The sequence below is a fragment of the Colletotrichum lupini genome, chromosome 1 (genome assembly GCF_023278565.1).
Source record: "Colletotrichum lupini chromosome 1, complete sequence".
Classification (NCBI taxonomy): Eukaryota; Fungi; Ascomycota; class Sordariomycetes; order Glomerellales; family Glomerellaceae; genus Colletotrichum; species Colletotrichum lupini.
This window is the reverse complement of record NC_064672.1, coordinates 1,993,747-2,015,269: the sequence shown is the minus strand read 5'-3', so window position 1 is coordinate 2,015,269 and position 21,523 is coordinate 1,993,747. Positions and strand designations below refer to the sequence as shown.

Here is a 21,523-nt window from a genome sequence, read left to right as displayed (position 1 = left end):
CTCATCGGCAGCGGGGCCGGCTGTGAATGGCGTCGCGGTCATGGTGGTGAGAGGTTCATCTCATACCATTTTCGGGTTCGTGGCGTCAGGGTTGATAAAGACGCCGTCGTTTTGGAAGAGACAGGACCGTTGAAAGTCAAAAGTCAATTCCCTTTCCCGCCCGTCTAAGAGAAACGAACTGTCGGGAGGGACGGGTACATCCTTCCTCTAGTGTTCCTTCTACCCGTTCGGTATTTCATAGACATAAGGCGGGTGGGAGGCCGAAAATGTCTGTGAGCAAAGTGGACGGGGACGGGTTGGCCAGGCTTTCAACGCACAACATGTCTGGCTCTGATGCGATGAATTCGGGAATTCTTCAGGGGAATTCTTCAAGCGGCCGGGGCCGATCGTTTGACGCGAGGCATTCCTTCGATCCCCTTCTGCCGCCCCCAATCCCACACGCCATGCATTTCATCTGCGACGCATGCGGCTGCCGAGGCTTCGACTAGGGGGGGGGGGCGAGCCCTTGTTGGAAAGTCTGATGTTCCTGGCTCTCTCGCAAAAGCTCCAAGCTTCAACGCAAAGCCGGCCAAAGCCCGGATGCGGAATTCAATGTGTAAAAACAACCACATAATCAAAGGCCTAGCCGTCATAAAATCTCCCGACAACGAGAGCCCCGGGCCGACCAGGGGAATCCAACTCTGGGCAATGGGCAGCGCCAGCAAAAACGTCTTAGTGGCCCTTGGAGACTTGAAGAGCCGAAGGGAAGGGTGCTAGCCGATGCCTATTCGAGGCACCTCTAAGTCGGATCCCAGCACCGGGCGAAGCAATCCGGGATGATCCCCATCCAGCCATGTCACTTTGCCCCCGGGCATCGCATAATTCAGTGGAGAACAACGCCGAAATTCTGAACGTCGTTCGACCTGCAGAGGCCTGTCATCCTTTGGCCGCTAGCAACCTTGGTCCACAAAGCGTGGAAAAACACTCACCTATTGTGGACTTTCTATGCCTTTCTCGCTTGGGAAACGAGGCGATCAACATTGCGGCGAGCAATGGCAGCAACTGAAGTACGAAATAATACAGCAACGTGCATACATAGACAGGAGACAGACCAGGGGCCTGCCTGACATTCCTCGTGGCATCGAAGAATTTACCTCTTTTGTGAACCTTGCAGGTCTATTAGATATCCTTTCCTGTCAGTCCACCCACTCGCTCGCCTCTCCTGTGGATGATCGAGTTCCCTTTTTGGTTGCATATCTCGTTTGACATATATGCGGCCCTCTTCTTGGCCGCCGTTTTAGGAATGAAGCAATGGCGGCCGAACCTAGAGTTCCATCAGACCCTCGCATAGTGTTCACCATCCTCGCATGTGTTTAACCAAGAACACACGTTCTTTCCTCCCCAGTTTTCCTAGCTTTTCGTCATTCCCACGTTGTCCAGGGGCTCGTGTCTTAACAGGCTTCACGTTGTTTTCAGGGGCCAGGGCTATAGGACGGCAGTTTCTTGCAGAAGGATTCTGCCCATCCTTCAAGTCGGTGCCTGGGCAGAATAAAGTGATCCAGTTACCCTGCTTCTGTTTATGGAGTCCTCTTGCGAAGCGAATCCGTTCGGAGTGAAGAGAGATTGGTGAATGTGCGTTGACCCGTCCCCTTCCCTTGGTAGTTGACCAGACCCTCCTTCTTTCTTCTGTTCGCAGCTATCAGGCTGGGTCCTCCCACCCCCGTTTCCCGAGAATTTGGTTCTCTCTTCCCCGCGGCATCTGTAGAATTACTCAACACATCGCCGCAGTGAGGTGAAAGGCACTTCACTCACGAAAAGATGTCGACCGACTCAGGTCCGTCACCGTTGCCCGGGCTTCCTGGATACGACCCTCAGAACATTCAGCCATGGACCGTCGAAGTTGTGGTTTCGGTGACGGTCCTCGCTGTACTCGCCGTTGTTCTCCGCCTCATCAGTCGCCAAACAAAGGGTCAGAAGCTGTGGTGGGATGACTACTTGATTGTCTGGTCGATGGTGCGTTTCCCACCAACATCATGCTTCTAATCAGAGGCATGACTCTCTAGATATGACTAGAAGCTGACTGTGTAGTAGTTATGGAACCTTGTTGTTGTTGGCTTCATCTTCGCGATGCACTCGGTGGGCATGGGCCTCCACGCAGACAAGGTCGGCGTCGACAATATCGTGTTGATGGCCAAGTATCTCGTCGTGGCAGAGATTCTTTACGCCTGGAACCTGGGCTGGACCAAGCTCAGCTTGATGTTGATGTACTATCGCATCTTTCACATCCCATTCTTCAAGAAGATGACGTGGTTCGTCATCTCTTTTGTCTTCGCCTGGGTCATTTGCATTACCTTCCTCTTCATCTTTATTTGCGTCCCTGTCGAGAAGCTCTGGTATCCCGACATCCCGGGCAGATGCATCAACCAAGTTGCAACCTGGATCGCCAACGCAGCCTCAACCATCTTCACCGATCTTCTCATCTTGTTGCTTCCTCTTCCTCAGGTGTGGAAGCTGCAGTTGCAAAAAGCTGAGAAGATTGCCCTGACCTTCGCCTTCGGTCTCGGTTTCTTGTAAGTGCCTTCTGCCGTAAAAACCACAATCACTCGGTCTTGCTCACCCGTGTCATAGTGTTGTCTTCACCTCGGCATACCGAACGAGCGTCCTCTTCACCTACAGTGGTACCGACCCGAGCTACACCCTCGCCCCAACAGTCGGCTGGACCGCTATCGAAATGTCCGCCGGCATTGTCTCCGCCTGCCTACCTACCATCCGTCCCGCCATGCAGCGCATCGTTCGAGCTTGCGGTTTCAAGGGCAGCATGGGCGGCATGTTCCGCAGCACGACGGCGCTGGGCTTCGGTTCCAGCAAGAATAAGTCCAACTTCAGCAACGGCATGTCCTCGCAGGACCCCCATACGACCAACGGCGGCTCACAAATCGCCCGCAATCTCTCAACGACCAAACACGGCGCCGGCGAAGATGCCTTTTACCGGTTGCCTGATGACAACGGATCTGAGGGCACCAGCCGCCAGCCTACACCTCCTCTAGAGGACTCCAAGCTGAGACCAGACACCACTGGGTTTGGGTATTCGGTCTCGAGTTATCCCGTCAAGGAGAGAGATGACAAGAGCGAGGATGAAATCCCCCTTCACGCCATTCGAGTACAGAGAGACTTCAAGCATACGACGGAACGAAGCTAAGGGAGGATCGGATCAATTGTATGAGGCGGTATATATAAGGAATCCTGGGTGACAATGATAAGGCTCCCGTTGGTTGCGAGATCTAGCGGTAACTTTTACCAATCTCTTAATTTTGGTGTACGAGTGGTTGTCGATGGTCAAGGGTTATGCGATGGCGTTGAATAGGAGTAAAGGAAAACCGACCCAAAAGTCGGCTGCTAGTCCACAGAGAAAAGCAGAAAGTAACGAGCTACGTCAGGAACGTAACATGGCGGCAATGCGCCAATCCTGTGGTGGCAGAAGTCATCTACTGAGTCTAATAATATTGCAAACATGAGAAGATGATGTAGCCACAATGGAGTCATTCCTCTGATGGCTCGAGCCGCGGACCGGATCTGATTTCCAAAGCCCCGCCGAATCAATCCGCATATTCCATTATCATGTGTAGTTAATTTTCTTCTCACATATGCCATCGTCCAAATCTGCTTGAGGTGCTCGCCATGCCTTTTGTGTTACGGCTATTCTTCTTCTGTCTCTGGCTTTTGGCCGTACACAACATTGCTATACGAGAGTCAGTTCTTGCACAACCTCATCTTGCGTTGGTTGGTAGAAAACCACTTACTAGTGCAGCCAAGCATGGGCTTTTCCAGTTCTCAGCTCGGTGCGCACTCCTGTGAGTAATACTAGAACCTCCTCCTTGGTCCAGCCGAGGACGCCACAGAGGAGTCTTAGGGTGAAGGCTTCCAAACCATCCAACATTTGAATGAGATTACACATCCCGATATCCTTCAGGTGAGGGTCCTTCGCCCAAGGTCCAACGGGAATTCTAAAAGGCTTATGGACGATGTTGATCAGGCCGGTGTTCTCCCTTACCAGCGTCTCCAACTTCGGCCCGACCTGTCCATCACGGCCCAGGACCTCGCAAGCCTCCATGAAGTAGCCCATCCAGCGAAGCAGTTCGGTGCCTTCAGTTGTTCCATCATCCGAATAAAGCATATAATCCCAGTCCTGAAATTCGGTCCAGCCTCCAGGGTTCAAGTTCCTGAGAAAATGTTAGAATGGCAAGCAATGACAAAACTGATCGGGTCTTGGACGTACTCATAGACTCGCCTCACGTATGTTGGCCAATCTGCCAAGGCGCCAGCCATGTAACGACTAAAAATGAAATCGTACTTGTCCTCCCCGATCCATTCGCTTTCGACATCGTCGATCTCGAACTTGACGTTAGGTGGAACCCTGTGACATGAGTTCTTGGGCTTAGTTGATGGTTAAGAGCGAGTCAACTTGGTGAGTAAACGTACCACGCTGGTTGAATAGCGCTCAGGTCATTTCCAAGGATCTGCGTCTTTGTCAGATATCAAAGCATCAAAAGGTACGCGCTTGGTGTTTTGTAATTACCTCTGCATTTGGAAATAGATCACCCATTTCCACAGCCCCTACGACGCAAGAAAAATATGAGCCTGGCGTCACAACAGCAAGCACGGCTGCGCGATCGAGCGGATACTCACATATTCCAGTACCAGTGCCCACATCAAGGATCCGGTGAGTCTTGTGCTCATCAATCGGTGCAAGAAAGAGTCGATTTCCGATGGTCTTGACTAGCAATGTGTGCACCACATCAAGTCTGTCCATTTCAGTCTACGAGCAATATTCTTGTTAGTGTTTTTGTGACCATGAAGTGATTGCTACAAGGGAAAGGATGTACCTCATCATTCGGGAATACGTAGACTGTTCCACTAATTAGCATGGATTGAAGCTTATGGAGGTAGCTCATGTGTGCCCATGACTTTGATGTGATGTATTATAAGACCAACACGTGTGACACAGATCCGCATATGGAATTTTAACTCACCGCCAGATCGGAAGGCATGATAACGTCGGCCGTACTCGGTAGGATAATCAAGAACAGAAGATGACAGTGAGGCAGTGTACGAGAAACTACGGAGTAAGCATTAGTACATGTTGCAACTGGAAGCATTCTTCCCATGAAACAGGAAATTACGATGTTGAAGGAGTCAGGGTTTGTGGGCTTCAGTACATTCTGTCATCAATGGTTGACGCATCGTCCTAAGAGATGAATTAGACTATGACTTCGTGCGGCGGAAAGTGGATTCTATCAAATCTGATGAACGTACAGTTGTTCCATCGTCAATCTCAATCGTGGCCGGGGTCTCGGCATCTTCGGGAGGAGACTGGGGGGCTGGCGTCGCTCCCGTGCCCGTTACCGATGCTGGAGTGGCTGCTAGAGTGGCTGCTGAAGTGGCTGCTGGTATTGCTGCTGCTGCTGCTGGGCTAGTCGCGGGCGCTAGCCCGGCGGGAGTAGCAACCGACTTTGGCGGTGTTTTTGGCGACTTCGGGGACTTTGCTGACTTGGGAGAGTCTGTTGGCGGGCTTGCCGTTGCTTTGGGAGTTGAGTCCGCCATGATTGTTGGCGACTGAGGTCAATGAGTTGGTGTGGAGTTGAATATGGAGTTGAAGAACAAATATAGTCGCAAGATGATCGCGAGAGCGGCTGGAAATATCGCGGGGTTTTGTAAAGTCATGGATAACAGGTAAACCCCCGCAGCTTGGCAGATATCGATGTTGTTGGTCCTGTTGGAACCAACTGCATTGTTCGTTATCGTTATGCGAGCCGCATGCGGACTAGAGCGTGCAGAAGACCGACCTCCTTCCACCGTTGTTTGTTTCCTCGTAGGTGGGCTGTTCCTCCGCCCACAACACGAAGAGACACCTGCCGTCCGACAGTCTCGAAAGCCATCGCTGCTCGTCTGTACACTGCTAGTCGGTAAATCCAATCATCACCGAGACTGAAAACAGCTTGGATGATCTGTCATCCATATCTTTCGGGATATTCAGTTGGAATCTTCAAAAGCTTCAAGTGTTTGAGCCCTTTGTGCACGTCGTTGGACTGGAGCAGAGTTTCGAGAGCAAGGATTGCTACCAGCTGGTACTTGAAAGCCAGCCACATTTTGACCCCATTCGGACAGCTGCAGCTCCATGGACCTGGTCCGCAGTATTTCATGGGCCAGGAACAGTTCCGGTAGCCCACGCTGCTGGACGGGATACGCGATCCGTCCACAAGAATCCTAGCATTATCACCTCTGCCCCGCTCAGACTCCATTTGTGAGAGACCGCGCCAAGTGGAGGAAGGGAATCAATGGCCGTTTACCCATCCACCCTCTTGGGCTCTTGGCTTCGTGTGATAGAGCTAGAAATTTCGCACAGGTTGCTAGAGACAAGCCATTTACTCAGAGCTAGCGACGTTCAAGTACTCTTGATACGTGACGTATAGGTCGTCTCACTTGCCCCAGTGGGGATCTCGTCAACAGCATCGTGTCCATGGCTACAGACATAGAACCACCATAGAGTTACCCGTTCCGGGCAGTGTAACGCGATTGAAACTAGGGCAAGCTTCAAGATCCAATGCACAATCTACGTGTAATGTCCAATCGCCGAGAGTAATGTTTCATACTTATATCAATGATGCTCGCTAAGGCCGTACCCAGTCTCATACGAATGGTAAAGTAACGGAGGCTCAACAGCTTATTTCGCAGGCAGAGGTTGGACTGGTTCCTCGGCTTGCTGAGAGTGCTTTTACTACGCCGTAAGAAATCGCTATATCCTACATTGCTGATAATACCGCTACTTACGGCCGAGCTTGAGCTTTCTCGAGAAAAGTCTATCCACCACTAAGGTTTCTTTGAAGGAAACGATAGCCTGGGAAACTCAAGAGAGTTTTGAAGAAAAGAATCATCGACTCAACCCGTAGTACCCATGCCACAAGACTACAAGTGCCCTACAAGAGGTTCCCTGCTCTCTTGCGAAAAGGCATTGTATGCATTTACCGATCATTTTCGAAGAAGCAGCTATTAGTCTCCGCGGGAAAGCAGGTCGAGTGGCTTTGTGTGAGTTGAGCTACCTGTGAATGAACTGAACGACTGCATGACATGTTAAAAGTTTTCTCCTATCACATCAATAAGCTGACTGGCCCGTTCACTATCGTAGCCTCATTGCGGAAAGGTTGTGGCGGACAGCTACATAGAAAAGAAGCCTGGCGGCTTTCGGCGTCTCAAAAGCCTTCTTATTCGCTACTCCGGAGTGTCTTTGAGACAATCTGAGCCAATCTCTGTTACTCCAGAACAGAACTCTAAAGCTCAAGATGCTTCCGGGACTCTGATCTTCAATAGCATAGGCGGCTGGTTTGAAAACGGGGCGAATGTCAATCCCCGACAGAATCTTCCTCAGCATCATGAAGTCCTCAGCTCGAATGGAAAGGACCCTGATCTCTGCAAATCGTCTCGGAAGCAAGTGGGAAGGCCATCGGTATTTCGTCATAGCTTCGTGCTTTTATGTATTCCCTTCATGAGATGGGGTACAAAGGCTGATCAGCCTGATGTGTGCGATATTCGATCTGACCAAAACTTCTTCCACTTGCTGCGCGCGTCCTACGAGACATATCGAGCCCAAAGTCGTTGGAGTTGTCTTAGGAGAGTCAAAGTCATTGGAATTTTCAAGGTATGATACTTTGACCCCTTCTCAACCCACATAGCCTCTAAGTATTCAACTCAAGATGCGCTTTCCATTAAGACCTGACACTAACACGACCCTTGACTGAACTCAGTTTGGACTCTTCCGCACCCAATTGGTCAATATTTCTCGGTCTTCCTTTCTGTCCATTGGACCAGATTTCGATCATGAAACAGCAGATACTGAGCCGCCAATCGGAGTCAATCTCATGATGCATTTGGTTGAAAATCCTGATCATGCTGATATTTTTCCGGTACTTTTCAAAAGGATACCTCGGAAGATGAGAGAAAGATTACAACCTTGTCCAGTTAAAGGGAGTTCCGATGGATGGGGTATGCAGTTCGTGGAGACGCCGAACGAACTCTATGTATTCATGTTCGGCTGTGCTGGATTCCTTCTTTGTCTCGCGATATCGGTTACATGGACGTTAGTCAAGAGTGATGTTCAAGGAGGGTTTGCGATTGGCGGATTTGCTCTCGCATTCACACTATTTTGCGGCGGATTACTTCACTCTTACAGTACCTGACCTTGAGCTATATGTTTGGTGGCTTGAAAGAAGAGATAAGTGGGTGATACGTTTTAAATACCTTCTGCATGTTATAAAATAAGGACCTCATGATCATTCCAAGTCCCAATTCAGGTCTGAATCTCTTCAACAACCTGTCAGCTTAGTTCTGAAGCCTGCAGCATCAGGTAATAAGGCATTGATTGCAAGCTGAAGTATCCCATAACAGCCCCACAATCGAGCTAGCAACTCATGAATTCGACTTCAGAGCCCTGTCATAAGCTCGTATCAAATGTGGCTGGTGACAGAAGTGGCTTAGGGAGACCGTAAGAATGTGAAAGATGTTCAAGAGAGGCAACACGTTTGATGTTGGGTCCTCCTGAATACTTGCAATTTGCCTTGTCGTTTGAGGCCTCCGGGACGGGAGATGATAGACATGAAAGACTTCTACCTCTATCAGCTAAGCTCTCGAGCACCATGCCTAAGCTTGAGATCGCGAATATATAGGCTAAGGAGTATGCCATAAGCGAAAATCCACCACATTACGAGCAGGAGTCCGCTGATCTCCAGACCGATGTAGTACTTATTCGAGTACCTCGTCACGTACCCAGTTCCCCATGCCCAAGCAGCAATCAACATCGCCAGTTCAGGTCTGCTCTTCCTCGGATCCATCCTGAGCGTAGAGCCTGTGGCGAGTCTAAGTAGAGGATAGAGGCCCCAGGCAATGGAGCATACTAGCTCGAGATGAAACCCAACGACGCTAAGACCCTCCCCAAGACATTTAATGAGCGACGAAGAGTAGGGCGACGTGAAGGGAAGAAGGACCTCCCGTAAAGCCTGTTTGTGTAGTAGTCCGCCCCGCAAGAGCTTGGAATATGCAATGCCGACGGCCACAACATGAGCCACTCTCGCGTGGAGATACTCAGCACATCCTAGAATCCAGACCAGATAGACGACAAGCGCGGCAGTCTTCCGCTTCTCGATCGCCCTAACCCGAATATCATCTACACCTGTCCCTCTCCTGCTTGTATTTGGATTCTCTGGCCTGAAATTGGTGGCTCTATTGATCGGGTCCAGTTCCGAGGCAGAGTGGATCAAGACACGCTGAAAAATGACAGTTCCAATCACATCTCCGAGAAGCTTCGATGCCCCTTCCCGGGTGAACACCCTTCCGAAGAAGCCAACCTCAATCTCCTCCTTGAGAAAAAGCGCTGGACTGCCTACAGCGAGTTTCAGAGTCGCGATGGGGCCCCCGAACGCGCCCACGCCCAGCGCGGGCGCGAGCATCCTCCTAACGTGGTTCACCAGCACAGCAAACACCACGACCGCGAAGCTACGCGCGTATCCACCGCCAACCAGTGCCGTAGCTGCTGGTGCAAGGCCCGGTTGTCGCAAGTGTGAAAGGAGACGCGCGATCTGGGACTGATCGCCTATACAAAGCCGTACAAGTTGGTAGAGCTGTGCCAGCGCGCTGTAGGATGCGGCTGGGATCAGAGCGAATGGGTCATCGGAGAGAGGCCTGTCGGTAGCTCTTAGACTTCCATGCTGGGCGGTTATTGTAGAAAGCTGTTTCTGCGGTGGTCTTGTATGATCAGATACTGTTTGCGAAGGGTTGAAGAAAAGCGCGTCTGACCTCTCCGGCGGTCGCTGGCGAGGAAGTGAGGGATCGGACATCGTGACCTGCACAGGATTTTCTGCGCTGGCAGCGTCGTCAATGAGCGAAAATATTCCTCCTTCGATCTCTGGTACAAGAACAAGGACTGAGGTAGCTCAATTGGAGTGGTCGAAGTAGATACCCGAGGCTGTGGTTGGGCGATCTGAGGCTGAATGTGTGAAAAAGCCACAACACTGAGGAGTTTTCCTTTTTCCTGCTTACTCAACGCCAAAGAAGACTAGCTCACTGAGCCGTGAGCCCACCAGCCACGTCAACAGCCGGAAGTAAACAGAATGAGGGCGATCGGTCTCGCGACTTTGCCCTTCTTGTACTTCATCACTCCAAGATGAAATCGAATGCCTTCTCAGGCCAACGGGCCTGCGCTGTTCCGCACGGCGTCAATCCCCCGTCACGCCCCATAAATCCCGCGCCGGAGTGGGGTGAGTCGGGGCAATTTGCGTTCACCGGGCCGAAGGTTAGAGGCGAATCCAAACCCGGTACCGATCGGCCCAAGTTGAACGGGTTTAAGATGAATCGTTCATATCAACCTTAGGACGAAGCATCGGCGCCTGAGTGTTCTGACTAGTTCGAGATCCCCAGAGCCATCCACTTGAGCATTGTCTGTTTTCAATTGTCGCTTCGAAACTTCCACCTCACTCGAGATGGCCTCGAAACTTCAGCAGCCCAACGATTCACCGTCGCTCTTTGTCTCTCATTCCCTTGAAACTCAGTAACATTTATGTTTACCAAGGCTTTTCCATTGAAATTTGGTCCGTCTTGAAACGCAGAAGCTGCCACCAAGCCAAACCATGTCAAATCCAGCTTACGTTATGTCACCGTTTCGCAGGTTATCGTCTAATCTCTCTTTTGCCTGAAGGATTGCGTCTGAAGGATCGTGCATATCGTAGCGTACCTTACACGTGATGGGACTAGCCCCTTGCCCCTCATCCATTCAAACTCATTCCATTGTCAGCACCACGGCTGAATTTCACTCTCACTCACAATCTTGATTCAAAATTCACAAAAACATCGTCAAGTCCGTCTCACGACACCGCCGCGATGGGGCCAATCCTCACCGGGCTCATCGCCCTCCCAATCCTCTGGATCGCTTCTCAAATTTGGGCTCTATACACAAACTACAGATCGGCTCTGACCGTAGGCTTGCCAATCATAATATGCCCATATGACCCAGAAAACGTAAGCTTCCACGACATCTCGAACGACAAGTTCTCATCTGACACACCTCAAGCCTATCCACGTGGTGCTCTCCGTCCCCTTCCGCCCTCTTCTCAAACGCCTCCTCCCGCCAACCTTCTCCGCCACCGTAGAACTCACCGTCGTAGGCTGAGAGTTTCGCGACAAGTCCTCCGTTCACGACCGCGTCGGTCCGGCATTCATGCTCGTCACCACGGGTCTCAACCAGCTCATATGCGCCGACCCGACCATGGCGCACGCCATCTTGAACGGGCGGCGGGAGTTTGTTCAGCCGGATATCGTGTGCAAGGTCATGGGCTTCTTGGGTTCTAATATCCTGACTGTACGTTGAGTGCCTTTCACAAACCGACTCGCAGTCTCAAGCCCCTATGTTATGATCTCAACAGTTTGGGATGCAGTTATGCCGAGTTTATCGCTTCATTCACAGTGCAAAGAATCTCAAGCTGACAACATTCTCTATCTTTCAGTCCAACGGCGAGTCCTGGTCTCGCCAAAGACGCGTCGTAGCCCCCGTCTTGAACGAACGCATCAGCCCAGAAGTCTACAAAGCCACAGCAAAACAAGCAGAGTCCTTCGTCAACAACATTCTCTCATCCCCTTCCACCAGCACTCCCAGTATGACCACAGCAACAGCAACAACATCAACCACAATCCAAGGCCTGCGCACAATCGCAATCAACGTCCTCACCAAGATAGCCTACGGCGACAACAAACCCTTCGCCATCACCCCTCTCCCCGGCGACCCCTCGGCACCAATGTCCTACGTCGACGCAATCTCTCTCTGCACGGAACTCCTCGACCTCGCCGCCTTCATCCCCATCCGCATCCTGCGGCTGCCTTTCATGTCCAACGTGGTTCAGACGTTGGGCGCGGCGTTGCATAGATTACCTGGTCTGACGGTGGATATGCTTGATCGGGAGAGGCGGCGGTTGGCTGAGGTATCATCTCTGAACAGTCCTTCTGACGAGTTATTGACCACGGCGACGGTGGGAAAGACGGATACGATCATGAGCATGCTCGTCCGCCTTTCAGACCAAGAAAAGAGCCGTGCCGTTCCCGCCGAGAAGAGCGCTACCGCCACCGCTGGCAACAGCAACCCCAAATCATACCTCACAGAAGAAGAAATCGCAGGCAACCTCTTCATCTTCACCGCCGCAGGCTTCGACACGACGGCAAATACCCTAGCATACGCCGTCACCCTCCTCGCAGCGTACCCAGAGTGGCAAGCCTGGATCCAGGCCGAGCTCGATGTCGTTCTGGGCCCTCCCACGCCATCAACATCGTCCTCGCCGGAGCAGGAGGGTCGAGAACTGCCGGACTACAGCGTCGTCTTTCCCAAACTGACGCGATGTCTCGCTGTCATGGTGAGTCTTTCAACTTCCCTTCCTGCTCGTCACTCGCTATGTCTGTCTCTCTTCCCACACATGTTTGAGTGAAGGCGGCTTCCATCCTATCCCATCTCCCCTTGTTAGATAACTAGATCTCCCTCTCCACGGGAAGACATACACGTATGATACGACAAGATCCAGACTGACAGAATCCCAAGTTCGAAACCCTCCGCCTCTTTCCGCCTCTAACCCATCTAATGCGCTCAAACATAACAACCCAAACTCTCCCAAGCCAAATCCCAACGTCAACAACCCTCCAATCCTCCTCAACCTCAACATCAACCCTACCATCATCCACAACTACCTCCTCATACACATTCCCTCCTTGCACAGTCTACATAAACACAGTAGCCCTCCACACCTCCCCCAAAACCTGGGGCCCCGACGCCCTATCCTTCACCCCAACCCGATGGCTCACCTCACCCCAGCCATCACCATCATCATCCTCACCACAACCTCCTCACATCCAACCCCCCCGCGGCACATTCCTCCCCTGGTCCTCAGGCCCCCGCACCTGCCCGGGCCAAAAAATGGCCCAAGTCGAATTCGTCACCGTCCTCGCGACGCTCTTTCACAAATGCACCGTTGAGCCAGTCCCTGAAGTCGATGAAAGCGGCAATACTCAAGCAAAAACAACACCCGAGGTAGCAGCAGCACAGGCTAGACAGAGACTATTGGACTTGACGCAGGACAGCCAGCCCAGGCTGACACTGCAGATGAATCGTCCCAAGGATGTACGGCTGCGGTGGACGCGGCGGTGAAAGTAACTAGGAGATGGGGTGATATCATTCAGAGTCACAAGAGAGGCGCAGACATATGATTCCAGGAAAAGGATAATTCAAGTTCTATTTTTGATGAATCGATACCCTCAAAGCACTGTCTTCCATAGACTGAAGTACAGCGCCGTGCTTTTCCGCTTGTAGCTATTCAACGCCATCCCACCCGTTCCCGACAGATTTCGAAAACTCTCGGCGGGTTTCAACTGAAATTCCAGATCATGGCCTGGTTGGTTCGTCCTCATCGTACAACACGTCATCCACTTGCCACACTTTAGGGACGTATGAGGCAAAGGTATTACAACAAGCCCATTGAAGGGGCCAAATATGCTACATTGGGCCAGATTCCCCTTATTGGCAGATCTCCTGGACCGCCGGCTCCGCTCTTGCCCTCACCAGTTCCTGGCGGCAATTGGCTTGCCAGATTCCTCAGCCAGCACGATTCCGTAGACTGCTCGCCCGACCAAAGCCAGGTAACCATTTCCGCTTGTGCAAGGGTGCGCCACCACTCGCAGAGTTGCTCGTGGGTGTGGTCTCTGTGGAGCCAGGCGTTCCATTTGCGTTCGGCGTGTTCGGGGCATGGTTTGCCATAGGTGTAGTCGGGGCTGTAGGGCCGTGATCATACACAGGCGCACCCTCGTCAAAGCTGCCAGAACGAGCCGGACGAGGGTTTCGCAAAATGGGAGGCGGTGTCGCGCTGGCCCTGTCCTCCTCGCCCGGGTGATTTCGCTGCACCCATGATGGGACACCCATCGGGGCTTGGGGCGCAGTTGGTGCGGGTGGCTCGGCTACTGGTGACGCATGTTGGACAGGACTCGGAGCGGTGCTACCTCCGATGGACCGTCTGAAGAAGTTCAACCGATGCCCACGGGGCGCGGCAGTCGAGGAAGGGGGATAGTGGCTGCTGTCCTTGGAACGAGCACCAGTCTTTGAATCATGCTGCGGGCTGTTGGCCACTGCCTCTGCCAGCTGGATCATTTGCGCATCAACACTGTTGCGCCTAGATCCGCTTCGAGATGGTGACTTGCGAAGTTTGCCGTTAATGGGCATGTTCTTTGACGAGGTCTGGCCTGTTTTAGCACCCAAACTCGACCTCCTATTCGGCGGAGGCAGGGGCTGAACCCCGTCTTGGAAGAGGGCATCCTCGGCCGTATTACGTTGCGGCGGAGGGAGACCTGGGACCTCAAATGCACCACCAGAAGAACCGAACATGCCAGCTGTGTTCCATCCGCCGGACGGAGGAAAGCTGAATAGGTCCGGAGACTCACTCCGCTGCTGTGCAATGTACTTTGGGTCCTTGCCTTGCTGTAGCCAAATATCGAGGCTAGAGTCGAGGGAGTGCATCGAATCTCCATCAGAGTCCCAGTCGAGTTCTCTGTGATTCGATATCGTAGTTTCATCTGCCGACCTGGGGCGAGGGACCAAAGGCGGCCGGGACTCGAAGTAATGGGCACTGGCTGGCTCTTCGGGTCCAGTGAATGCAGAGGATGGGGGATGTTGGAATACCCGTGCACCTCCGCCGTGATCCCCCTCATCATCCTTGGACGTTCCCCTTGACACTGAGCGATAGCTATGTTGATCCGACACAGCTCGCTGCTTCGAGAGCGTGTCGTTCGACGTCTTGAATCTTCGAAGCGTTGATGTGGAAATGGTGTCTGGTGTCGGAGGAAGCCCTTCGCCGGGGTGTGAAGCTGGTGAATCTGTTGTCACTCTCCGCAATGCTTCGCGCTTCGCGGCCTTAGTCTGCTTCTGCGACTGCCCTCTTCCTGCCATCGGGGAAGAGTCTTGAACGGGCAGACTGTCCAGATAGGTATGATCGAGCCTCGCTAGCTTTTGGAGGGGCGAGGTGTGGTCGATGATGTCGTGGAGCGACTGGAACTGGCCTGGACCAGGAGCCCGACTAGTTGAACTGGACCTACTTGGGCGACTGGATCGTGTCGACATGGTGGTCGGTGGTCTTTGTATCCCAGACTGGTCGCTACCGTACGAAGCCTTTCGAGGTGGCGCGGAGTGTAGTAAAGCACCATCCATAGAGTGTGGCTCGTCTGCATCGGCCACAATTGTTTGATCCTGGTCCTCTTTCTCGCCATACACACTTACAAAGGAACTTTCACTGAGGACGCTGAGGCTCGGGCTCGTCATGCCATTACCACGACGTGGATCCGTCTCATCCACTGCCTCCGTGTTGAGCCTCGGTAAGCTGAGTAGGCTACCGCGCGAGCTGAGGTAGACTTTTCGTAGGTTCTCGGTATTTTCGGTATAGTCCGATAGAAAACTCGGCATGCGGTTGAGCGTCTTAGCATCATCTTCAAGTCGTGCCAGGTCCGCTATTCTAGGCTTGGGCGTGGGGCTTCTGAGGCGAGATTCGAGGTCGTCGGGAGGTAGGAAACCGGCTGCGTCGACCATTCGAACCATTTCCCGCTCCTTTAATAGCGTCTCGACCTGGGCCTCAAGAGTCACTATCATCTGGACCGCCTCCTGCACAGCCTTGTCTCGCTTCTCCAACTCGTCGAGTAGCTTGTCGTTCACATCGTCTATTTGTGCTTTCTCGGACTCGAGGGCGTCGATACGCTCTTCAAGCGCATTTTGTCGTTCGCGGCGGTGGAAGAGCTCGAGCTTCAGGTCAAAGTTCTGCTTGTGCAAGGTGGAAACAGTCTGTCGAGGCAGCTATCAGTAAGGGTAGTGTACAAAGATGTGATCCAAGGCTACTCACTGCCTCCATCTCCTTGGCGCCCATGCCTTTATTCTTTGTAGATTCTCCATTGCCTCCACTTGATCTTGGCCGACGTCCATCAACGGACTCGCCTTTCACGGGTGAACTTTGCGCATGCCGTGGTGGTAATTCTACGGAGGCGGCCATGTCCTGCGTTGACCGTACCGCGGCCAACCTGTCGGCCTCCTCTCTTCTCCTCTGGAGTTTATCCTGGAGATAGGTGGATGCGGCGCTCTGCCTTCCAGAGTCAGAGACTCGGTCTCTTGACACAGCAGATCCAGGCCGAGAGGTCACCATCGACGGAGTGCAAGAGCTGTGATGAAACTTGTGGGCAGGGTGAGCACTAGGTGGCCTCGGCGAGGTAACGAACTGTGAAGTCGAACTATTTGCGCTTCGAGGGGTCCGTCGGGTTGCACTGGTACTTGTACTTGATCTCGAAGTTGGACGTGGGTAGACCGGAGAGGGTAGTGACCTCTCGCGGTCGCGCGATTGAGTCCGCGCAAGACTGTCCATCGTATCTAAGTGAAAAGAAACTACGGCGTCCTGTGCTTGATCCGATTGCACGAGAACAATCGCCCGCATGCAAGTCGACCAAGAAATTCGTATTATCAGACGGCTCTTTGGCCCAGAGGATCACGCCGGCAGTCGGATTGGAGTGGTGAGTGACCGAATTGGGCGACAGCAAGGCGTCGAGGATCAGGATGATGCCTGTTCGAGGTGCAGAAGCGCGAATGGCAGTTGCGTCGAGCTAACGCAGCTGAAGGGGGGACGAGTACGGGAAGGGCAATCGACGTTCTTGGTAACTGAATAATAAGGAGAGGAATCCCTGGGCACGCCGCGGCAGCGAAAGGAAAATTGCAGTGGTAGCAAAGCCGTCGAGTCGTGGCTGTGGATGCGCTTTGAAGGTATAAGAGAGCTGCTATTGTGAGAGAACAGGCCGAGACCTGGTTTCCGCAGCTTTGGGCCTACGCGACTGCTGGTGGCGGCATGTGGTGGAAGTGCCGTGTAATACTCTTTTCCCTGGGCGATACGGAGTAGGTACTGAGGGGAGAACCGACAGGCCGTCTAGACAGGAGCTTTGCGTTACGTCGGATGGCTCGCCATGAACCGATGCAAACGTGGAAAGGCAGGGCAAGCGGGCGAACTCTCGAGTCGGGTCTTTTGTCTCCCACAACGTCGGATCGGCAGTTGGGTCCAGCGTTGGAGGCTGGGCCGTGTCGCAGACGTTGTATCGCCGCAGCGCAAATGTCTAGGTATCGCGATGCCGCAGGAATGTCTCAATTGACGAGGGGCGGCGATACTGGAATGTCTCGATTGCGTGGTGCTTGGTGGGACAAACGGAGGGTCCTAGTCGCAGGAACCCAGGCAAGCTGGCGACAGAGGCTGGGAACGCAGGGCAAGGAAAGAAATACTGGGTATCTGGAGCTGAGCTGAAGTAGTGAATGTCGATGGTGGTTAAGATGATGTTGATGATTGTTTGCAACTAGATGGAATGGTCTTTAGTGAATTGCCACCGTCAATGTCGTGTTCGCGAGCAATGCTGGTGTTGCGATGGACAACGATGTTGGTGTCGTCTAAGAAACGATAGGCGACCTGGTCGATAATGGTGGAAAAGCAGCTAGACACCTAGAGGACCAGGCTCCGAAAAGAGACCCTTGGGAGGTCCAGGGAGCAGATAGCGACCGATCGACAGGGTTATCTTGGGGGTGTTCTGTTGGCAATTGAAGTTTAGCGATGCGAAGATGACGACGGGGTTCGTTTCTTGGTCAAGATGACTGATGATAGTGGTGGCAGTTGTTGTGGTGACCCTCGCACATAGAATCTGGCGTTGACAGTTCGTGGGAGAGGAAATGTAGAATGGCGAGGATGACGGAGCAGGTAGCACATTTCTTTCTGTGCCCTCTCTCTACTGCAACTGATCGGCCGCGAGTCGGAAGAAGAAAGAGACACACACGGCTGGCGGCGCAAAGGGAACCTTGGGTGACGGGAATACGCACACGCAGGAGAAGGAAGGGGAAGGGCGTCTGATGCAACGGAACAAAAGTGACGAGGGTAGCTGCAGGGGGCTTAAGGGTGTGGAACTGTGTGGATGTGACGGGACCAACTGCAGGCACGCGGGGAGTCAAAAGGCAGCAATTCCAAGGTTGAATTCTTCGCCAATGGGCAGCAAAGCGAGTGACAAGATGTGGGAGACCGCAGACCCTTGCAGGAGAAGAGTGGGATGAGGTGGGATGTGATGGGCCAGACGCGATGGTTGGACACAGGGAGGAGATGCGCAGCCGAGCAAAAGACCAATAGGTGCAAGGATCGCGGTGGGGGAACGGTCGAGCGAATGCCGTTGGAGGACGAGATGATGCGCGTTGATTATTTGGTGATGTATTCGTTGGTGTTGGTGATGAAGCTGGTTGGATCTTGAAGGTAACGGAAAAGAAATGGGAAATATCAGGCGAGGTGGCTGGATTGGTTGGGCCGTATGAGAGTGAGAGTGAGAGTGAGTCTCAGGATGAAGGTGAGATGTGAGTGAGTTACAATGGTGTAAGAACCTCAACTGAACAAGCGCAAGCACAGGCAAGAGAAGATGCGCCTCCTCTACGATCCAATGCTTCAAAAGAAAGACATCAGACCATGAATTCAGACCAGTCGAGTAGAGAAAAGACGAGCAAAAACTAGTGAAATGGGCACAGATGCCCGCTGCAGGCAAACAAATATCCTTGCTTTTTCCCATCCGTCAGCGTGTCTCTACCAAGCATGCGAGCCAACCCATTTCTCAGTGTCCGAGAACATTCAATCGACTCGGCCAGCTACCTAAGCTGTTGCGCGTCGCGCCTCACTCTGGTCGCTTGGTGCCTGATTGTCCCTCGCTCTCTTCTTCGGTCCCAGTCGGATCTTCACCAAACCTTCAGAATTGGCGCGCCGCCTGCGCAAGCTTCCAGTCCTGCAAGGACAGGAACAGGAATAGCATCGGACAAGGGAGATTGCCTGGCGCAGAGGTCGCCGCTGTTAGTGCCGACGACCGGCACCCGTCAATCGCTAGTCTCTGCTCTAGCGGCATGTTGCGTGAGGAACTACTTACAAAGTGTGTTAGCTAAGAAAGTGAAAAGCACCACCACGCAGTACTGTGCTCCCTACAGAGTTTGCCATTGATCGACATCTCCAGCAGACTCAGTGGCGTGAGTGAATTTGACTTCCAGGTTCTGGGAAGCTGTTTGGGCAGCAATGAAGTCACGAGACGAATGTGTCGTGTTGGTGATGATATTGGCGCTGCTATCATCTCATTCTCATCTAATGTTTATCTGACCACCCAAGTCTCGCTCAGCTCGCGCAGCTGTCAACTCCTTCTGTCCCTCAGGTCGGTAATCGCTATGACCTCTGCTCATACGTTGTCAATCTTGCATTCCTTTGCGGTGAAGAAGCGTATGCGCAATGTGGAAGACTAACATGGAAAAGCTTGTAGCTCGGGCATTTTTCTCATCGATTAATCCTTTTTTTTTCTCTCGTTTTTTTCTTCTCAATGGCGCCGGCACTAACAGCCACTACAAACGAGCCGAGCTCCCCTTGCATAAGTCAGCACTTGTGAGCTGTGGGTGTGATTATGTAAGAAGCCCTGTTCTCTTGTGTTTGTGCACGCGTTATGCAGGGGTACGTCTCTCTGGTGGGTCCCCTGCACGCCGTCCAATTACTCCGAGCTGCCATCCTTGTTGCTTCTGCTCCCTCCTCTGCATCCTCCTCCTTCACGCCCAATAAGAGTCGATTCCAACGTGATGGAAGCAAGGTCCTCCCCAGTTCCCCGGCTGCAGGCTGACTCTGCCGTTCAAGAGCATCTTCAAGGGGCGCGCCATGATCCATTGCACCCGCTCGCAAAAGGGGGCAACGAAAGAGGGGTTGATTTGAGAAAGCCGCAGGCAAAATGTCGTTGTGTCTCTCTCCACGAGCAAGCCTTGCTTGAAAGAAGGAGGCTGGTGTTTAAGACAACAGCTGACAGTCCCTGGCAGATATCGAGGCAATGTTGTACGAAATACGGATATCCGGCCGCCGACTGCTACGTCCGTACCGAGTCTCATCTCTCATCAAGAGGAAGAAAAGAACCGATGGCGGTTCAAGGGTCTTGGTCGCAGTCGCTTCCCTTACTATCACCGTCAAAGCGCAACAAGTCCTGCGGCTGTCCATCGATAGACACAACGGCAGGCCACATTGGTACCTGATATTGACAGCCCTCTCATCTCGTACAAGGCCGATTGGGTAGCGCCACGACGCCGAGCCGTGAACCACTCCACCTGCTCCCATTTCGATGCAACTGCTTCCTTCGTCCAGAGCCGTCGGCTTTTGACTCTGCGCCGTCTGCTTCTGCCGCATCCAAGTTTGCAGTAGCTCCTCTACCGAATTCCTCGCAGACTATCGTACGGATACGCATCGTGCCAGGTCCATCAAACGATCCCCGACCATTTTGACGAGCGTCACCCACCATGGCTCTTTTCAGTGTTTCTCCGTACCTGATGACAACCGTCCACAATGTATCCATGAATTGGGACTCCGCGTTATAAGTTTCTTCCACTACGAGCCAAGCCAACTCCAACATCATCTCGCCACCAACGTAGCCCAATCTGCGACCTATACGGATACCCCCGCCCAACTGCGCATCCTACGGCCTGCCCCGGCTGGTTCCACGCATCTAACAAACGCCTCCGGCCACCGTCCCCGAAGCCCAAGGCCCACGCCCACACCAACGCACCCAAAACACCAAAATAGCGTTCCCGGAATCTGGTTAACGTTCCGCTGGCCCCACCGGCCTCGGCCCCAAGACTGTGCGCGCGCCTGGCCTGGTTGTCTTCTCTTGCCCTTGGTTTGTCGCCTTCGTTCGCCTCTATCGAGACCGTTCTGTCCAGTATCCACAGCATGCAAGCCCGATCGATGGGAGGGAACCAGCAGATTGAGTTCTCCCTTCCATGTCCCTCCATGACTCGAAGATCCTCATGTGGTACGCAACACAGGAAACGAACCGGTGCAGCCGCGGCTCGAACTCAAACTGCGAACCGGCGTCTGGAGTGCGGCCCGCGATGTGACAGAGGACAAGCCCGCCGCGCCCCGTTGCGCATGCCCGACGCTGAGCCGGCGTGTACGCTTGCGCAGCGGCCGATGAAACCTTTGGCGGTCAGCTCGGCGGTCTGCAAGTCCGCATTTCAATCGCTTGGGAGTGCTGTCTTCCACTTCTCACGTTTCCCTACTACCGGTGTCACTCACTTAGATTAGCTGTGCCATCATGTTCTCAATCACTGTCACACCTCACAACGTCAAGTCTCCAAGAGGAGGTGCAAGTTTCCCTGAATCCGGGCAAAGAAGCACTCAACCTGAAGCACTGCAACCAACAGAGAATTTATCCCTGTTGCTACCGACCCCAGACAGCTCACTGATTGCAAGGGTACACGGCGAACACGAACGCGACGCCAAATGCCCCTCCAATCTTGCAGCTTAATGTGTGTGCTCCAGAGGTGCTACTGTCGACTCAGACATCCGACATCAACGTTGCAGAAAGAAGATATCTTGCTACCTGTGGTATTGGCCATGTGACCATCTAGACAGAGGCCGAGTCT

General features: G+C 52.9%; 7 protein-coding genes across 7 annotated transcripts; 4 read left to right on the top strand and 3 right to left on the bottom strand.

Annotated features, from left to right (window-relative positions):
- Positions 1-1,797: 1,797 nt before the first annotated feature.
- On the top strand, positions 1,798-3,178 carry CLUP02_00551 (uncharacterized protein; the record flags this gene model as incomplete). The annotated part of the gene is made up of 3 exons (XM_049279598.1): positions 1,798-1,992; positions 2,071-2,549; positions 2,608-3,178. The coding sequence occupies 3 exons, from the start codon at positions 1,798-1,800 to the stop codon at positions 3,176-3,178; spliced, it is 1,245 nt and encodes a 414-aa protein (XP_049135555.1).
- A 497-nt stretch (positions 3,179-3,675) lies between these two features.
- CLUP02_00550 (methyltransferase domain-containing protein) lies at positions 3,676-5,303 on the bottom strand (the record flags this gene model as incomplete). Its single annotated transcript, XM_049279597.1, has 9 exons — positions 3,676-3,718; positions 3,780-4,199; positions 4,256-4,393; positions 4,459-4,496; positions 4,556-4,593; positions 4,666-4,795; positions 4,863-4,885; positions 5,196-5,224; positions 5,293-5,303. 9 exons carry the CDS (start codon positions 5,301-5,303, stop codon positions 3,676-3,678), a joined length of 870 nt encoding a protein of 289 aa, XP_049135554.1.
- A 1,011-nt stretch (positions 5,304-6,314) lies between these two features.
- Positions 6,315-8,470, top strand: CLUP02_00549 (uncharacterized protein; the record flags this gene model as incomplete). The annotated part of the gene is made up of 8 exons (XM_049279596.1): positions 6,315-6,425; positions 6,513-6,595; positions 6,927-7,062; positions 7,163-7,672; positions 7,779-8,059; positions 8,121-8,249; positions 8,314-8,346; positions 8,419-8,470. The coding sequence occupies 8 exons, from the start codon at positions 6,315-6,317 to the stop codon at positions 8,468-8,470; spliced, it is 1,335 nt and encodes a 444-aa protein (XP_049135553.1).
- Positions 8,471-8,645: 175 nt separating this feature from the next.
- CLUP02_00548 (uncharacterized protein) lies at positions 8,646-9,863 on the bottom strand (the record flags this gene model as incomplete). The annotated part of the gene is made up of 1 exon (XM_049279595.1): positions 8,646-9,863. One exon carries the CDS (start codon positions 9,861-9,863, stop codon positions 8,646-8,648), a length of 1,218 nt encoding a protein of 405 aa, XP_049135552.1.
- Positions 9,864-11,239: 1,376 nt separating this feature from the next.
- On the top strand, positions 11,240-13,207 carry CLUP02_00547 (uncharacterized protein; the record flags this gene model as incomplete). Its single annotated transcript, XM_049279594.1, has 3 exons — positions 11,240-11,380; positions 11,526-12,422; positions 12,596-13,207. The coding sequence occupies 3 exons, from the start codon at positions 11,240-11,242 to the stop codon at positions 13,205-13,207; spliced, it is 1,650 nt and encodes a 549-aa protein (XP_049135551.1).
- Positions 13,208-13,314: 107 nt separating this feature from the next.
- Positions 13,315-18,660, bottom strand: CLUP02_00546 (uncharacterized protein; the record flags this gene model as incomplete). Its single annotated transcript, XM_049279593.1, has 13 exons — positions 13,315-13,494; positions 13,557-13,638; positions 13,701-15,877; positions 15,936-16,173; positions 16,230-16,259; positions 16,319-16,643; positions 16,706-16,911; positions 16,967-17,184; positions 17,275-17,360; positions 17,420-17,509; positions 17,571-17,710; positions 17,769-18,390; positions 18,465-18,660. The coding sequence occupies 13 exons, from the start codon at positions 18,658-18,660 to the stop codon at positions 13,315-13,317; spliced, it is 4,590 nt and encodes a 1,529-aa protein (XP_049135550.1).
- A 23-nt stretch (positions 18,661-18,683) lies between these two features.
- Positions 18,684-21,508, top strand: CLUP02_00545 (uncharacterized protein; the record flags this gene model as incomplete). The annotated part of the gene is made up of 12 exons (XM_049279592.1): positions 18,684-18,992; positions 19,067-19,349; positions 19,480-19,508; positions 19,573-19,693; positions 19,752-19,850; positions 19,928-20,043; positions 20,109-20,299; positions 20,355-20,866; positions 20,924-20,977; positions 21,042-21,162; positions 21,229-21,314; positions 21,351-21,508. 12 exons carry the CDS (start codon positions 18,684-18,686, stop codon positions 21,506-21,508), a joined length of 2,079 nt encoding a protein of 692 aa, XP_049135549.1.
- Positions 21,509-21,523: the final 15 nt, after the last annotated feature.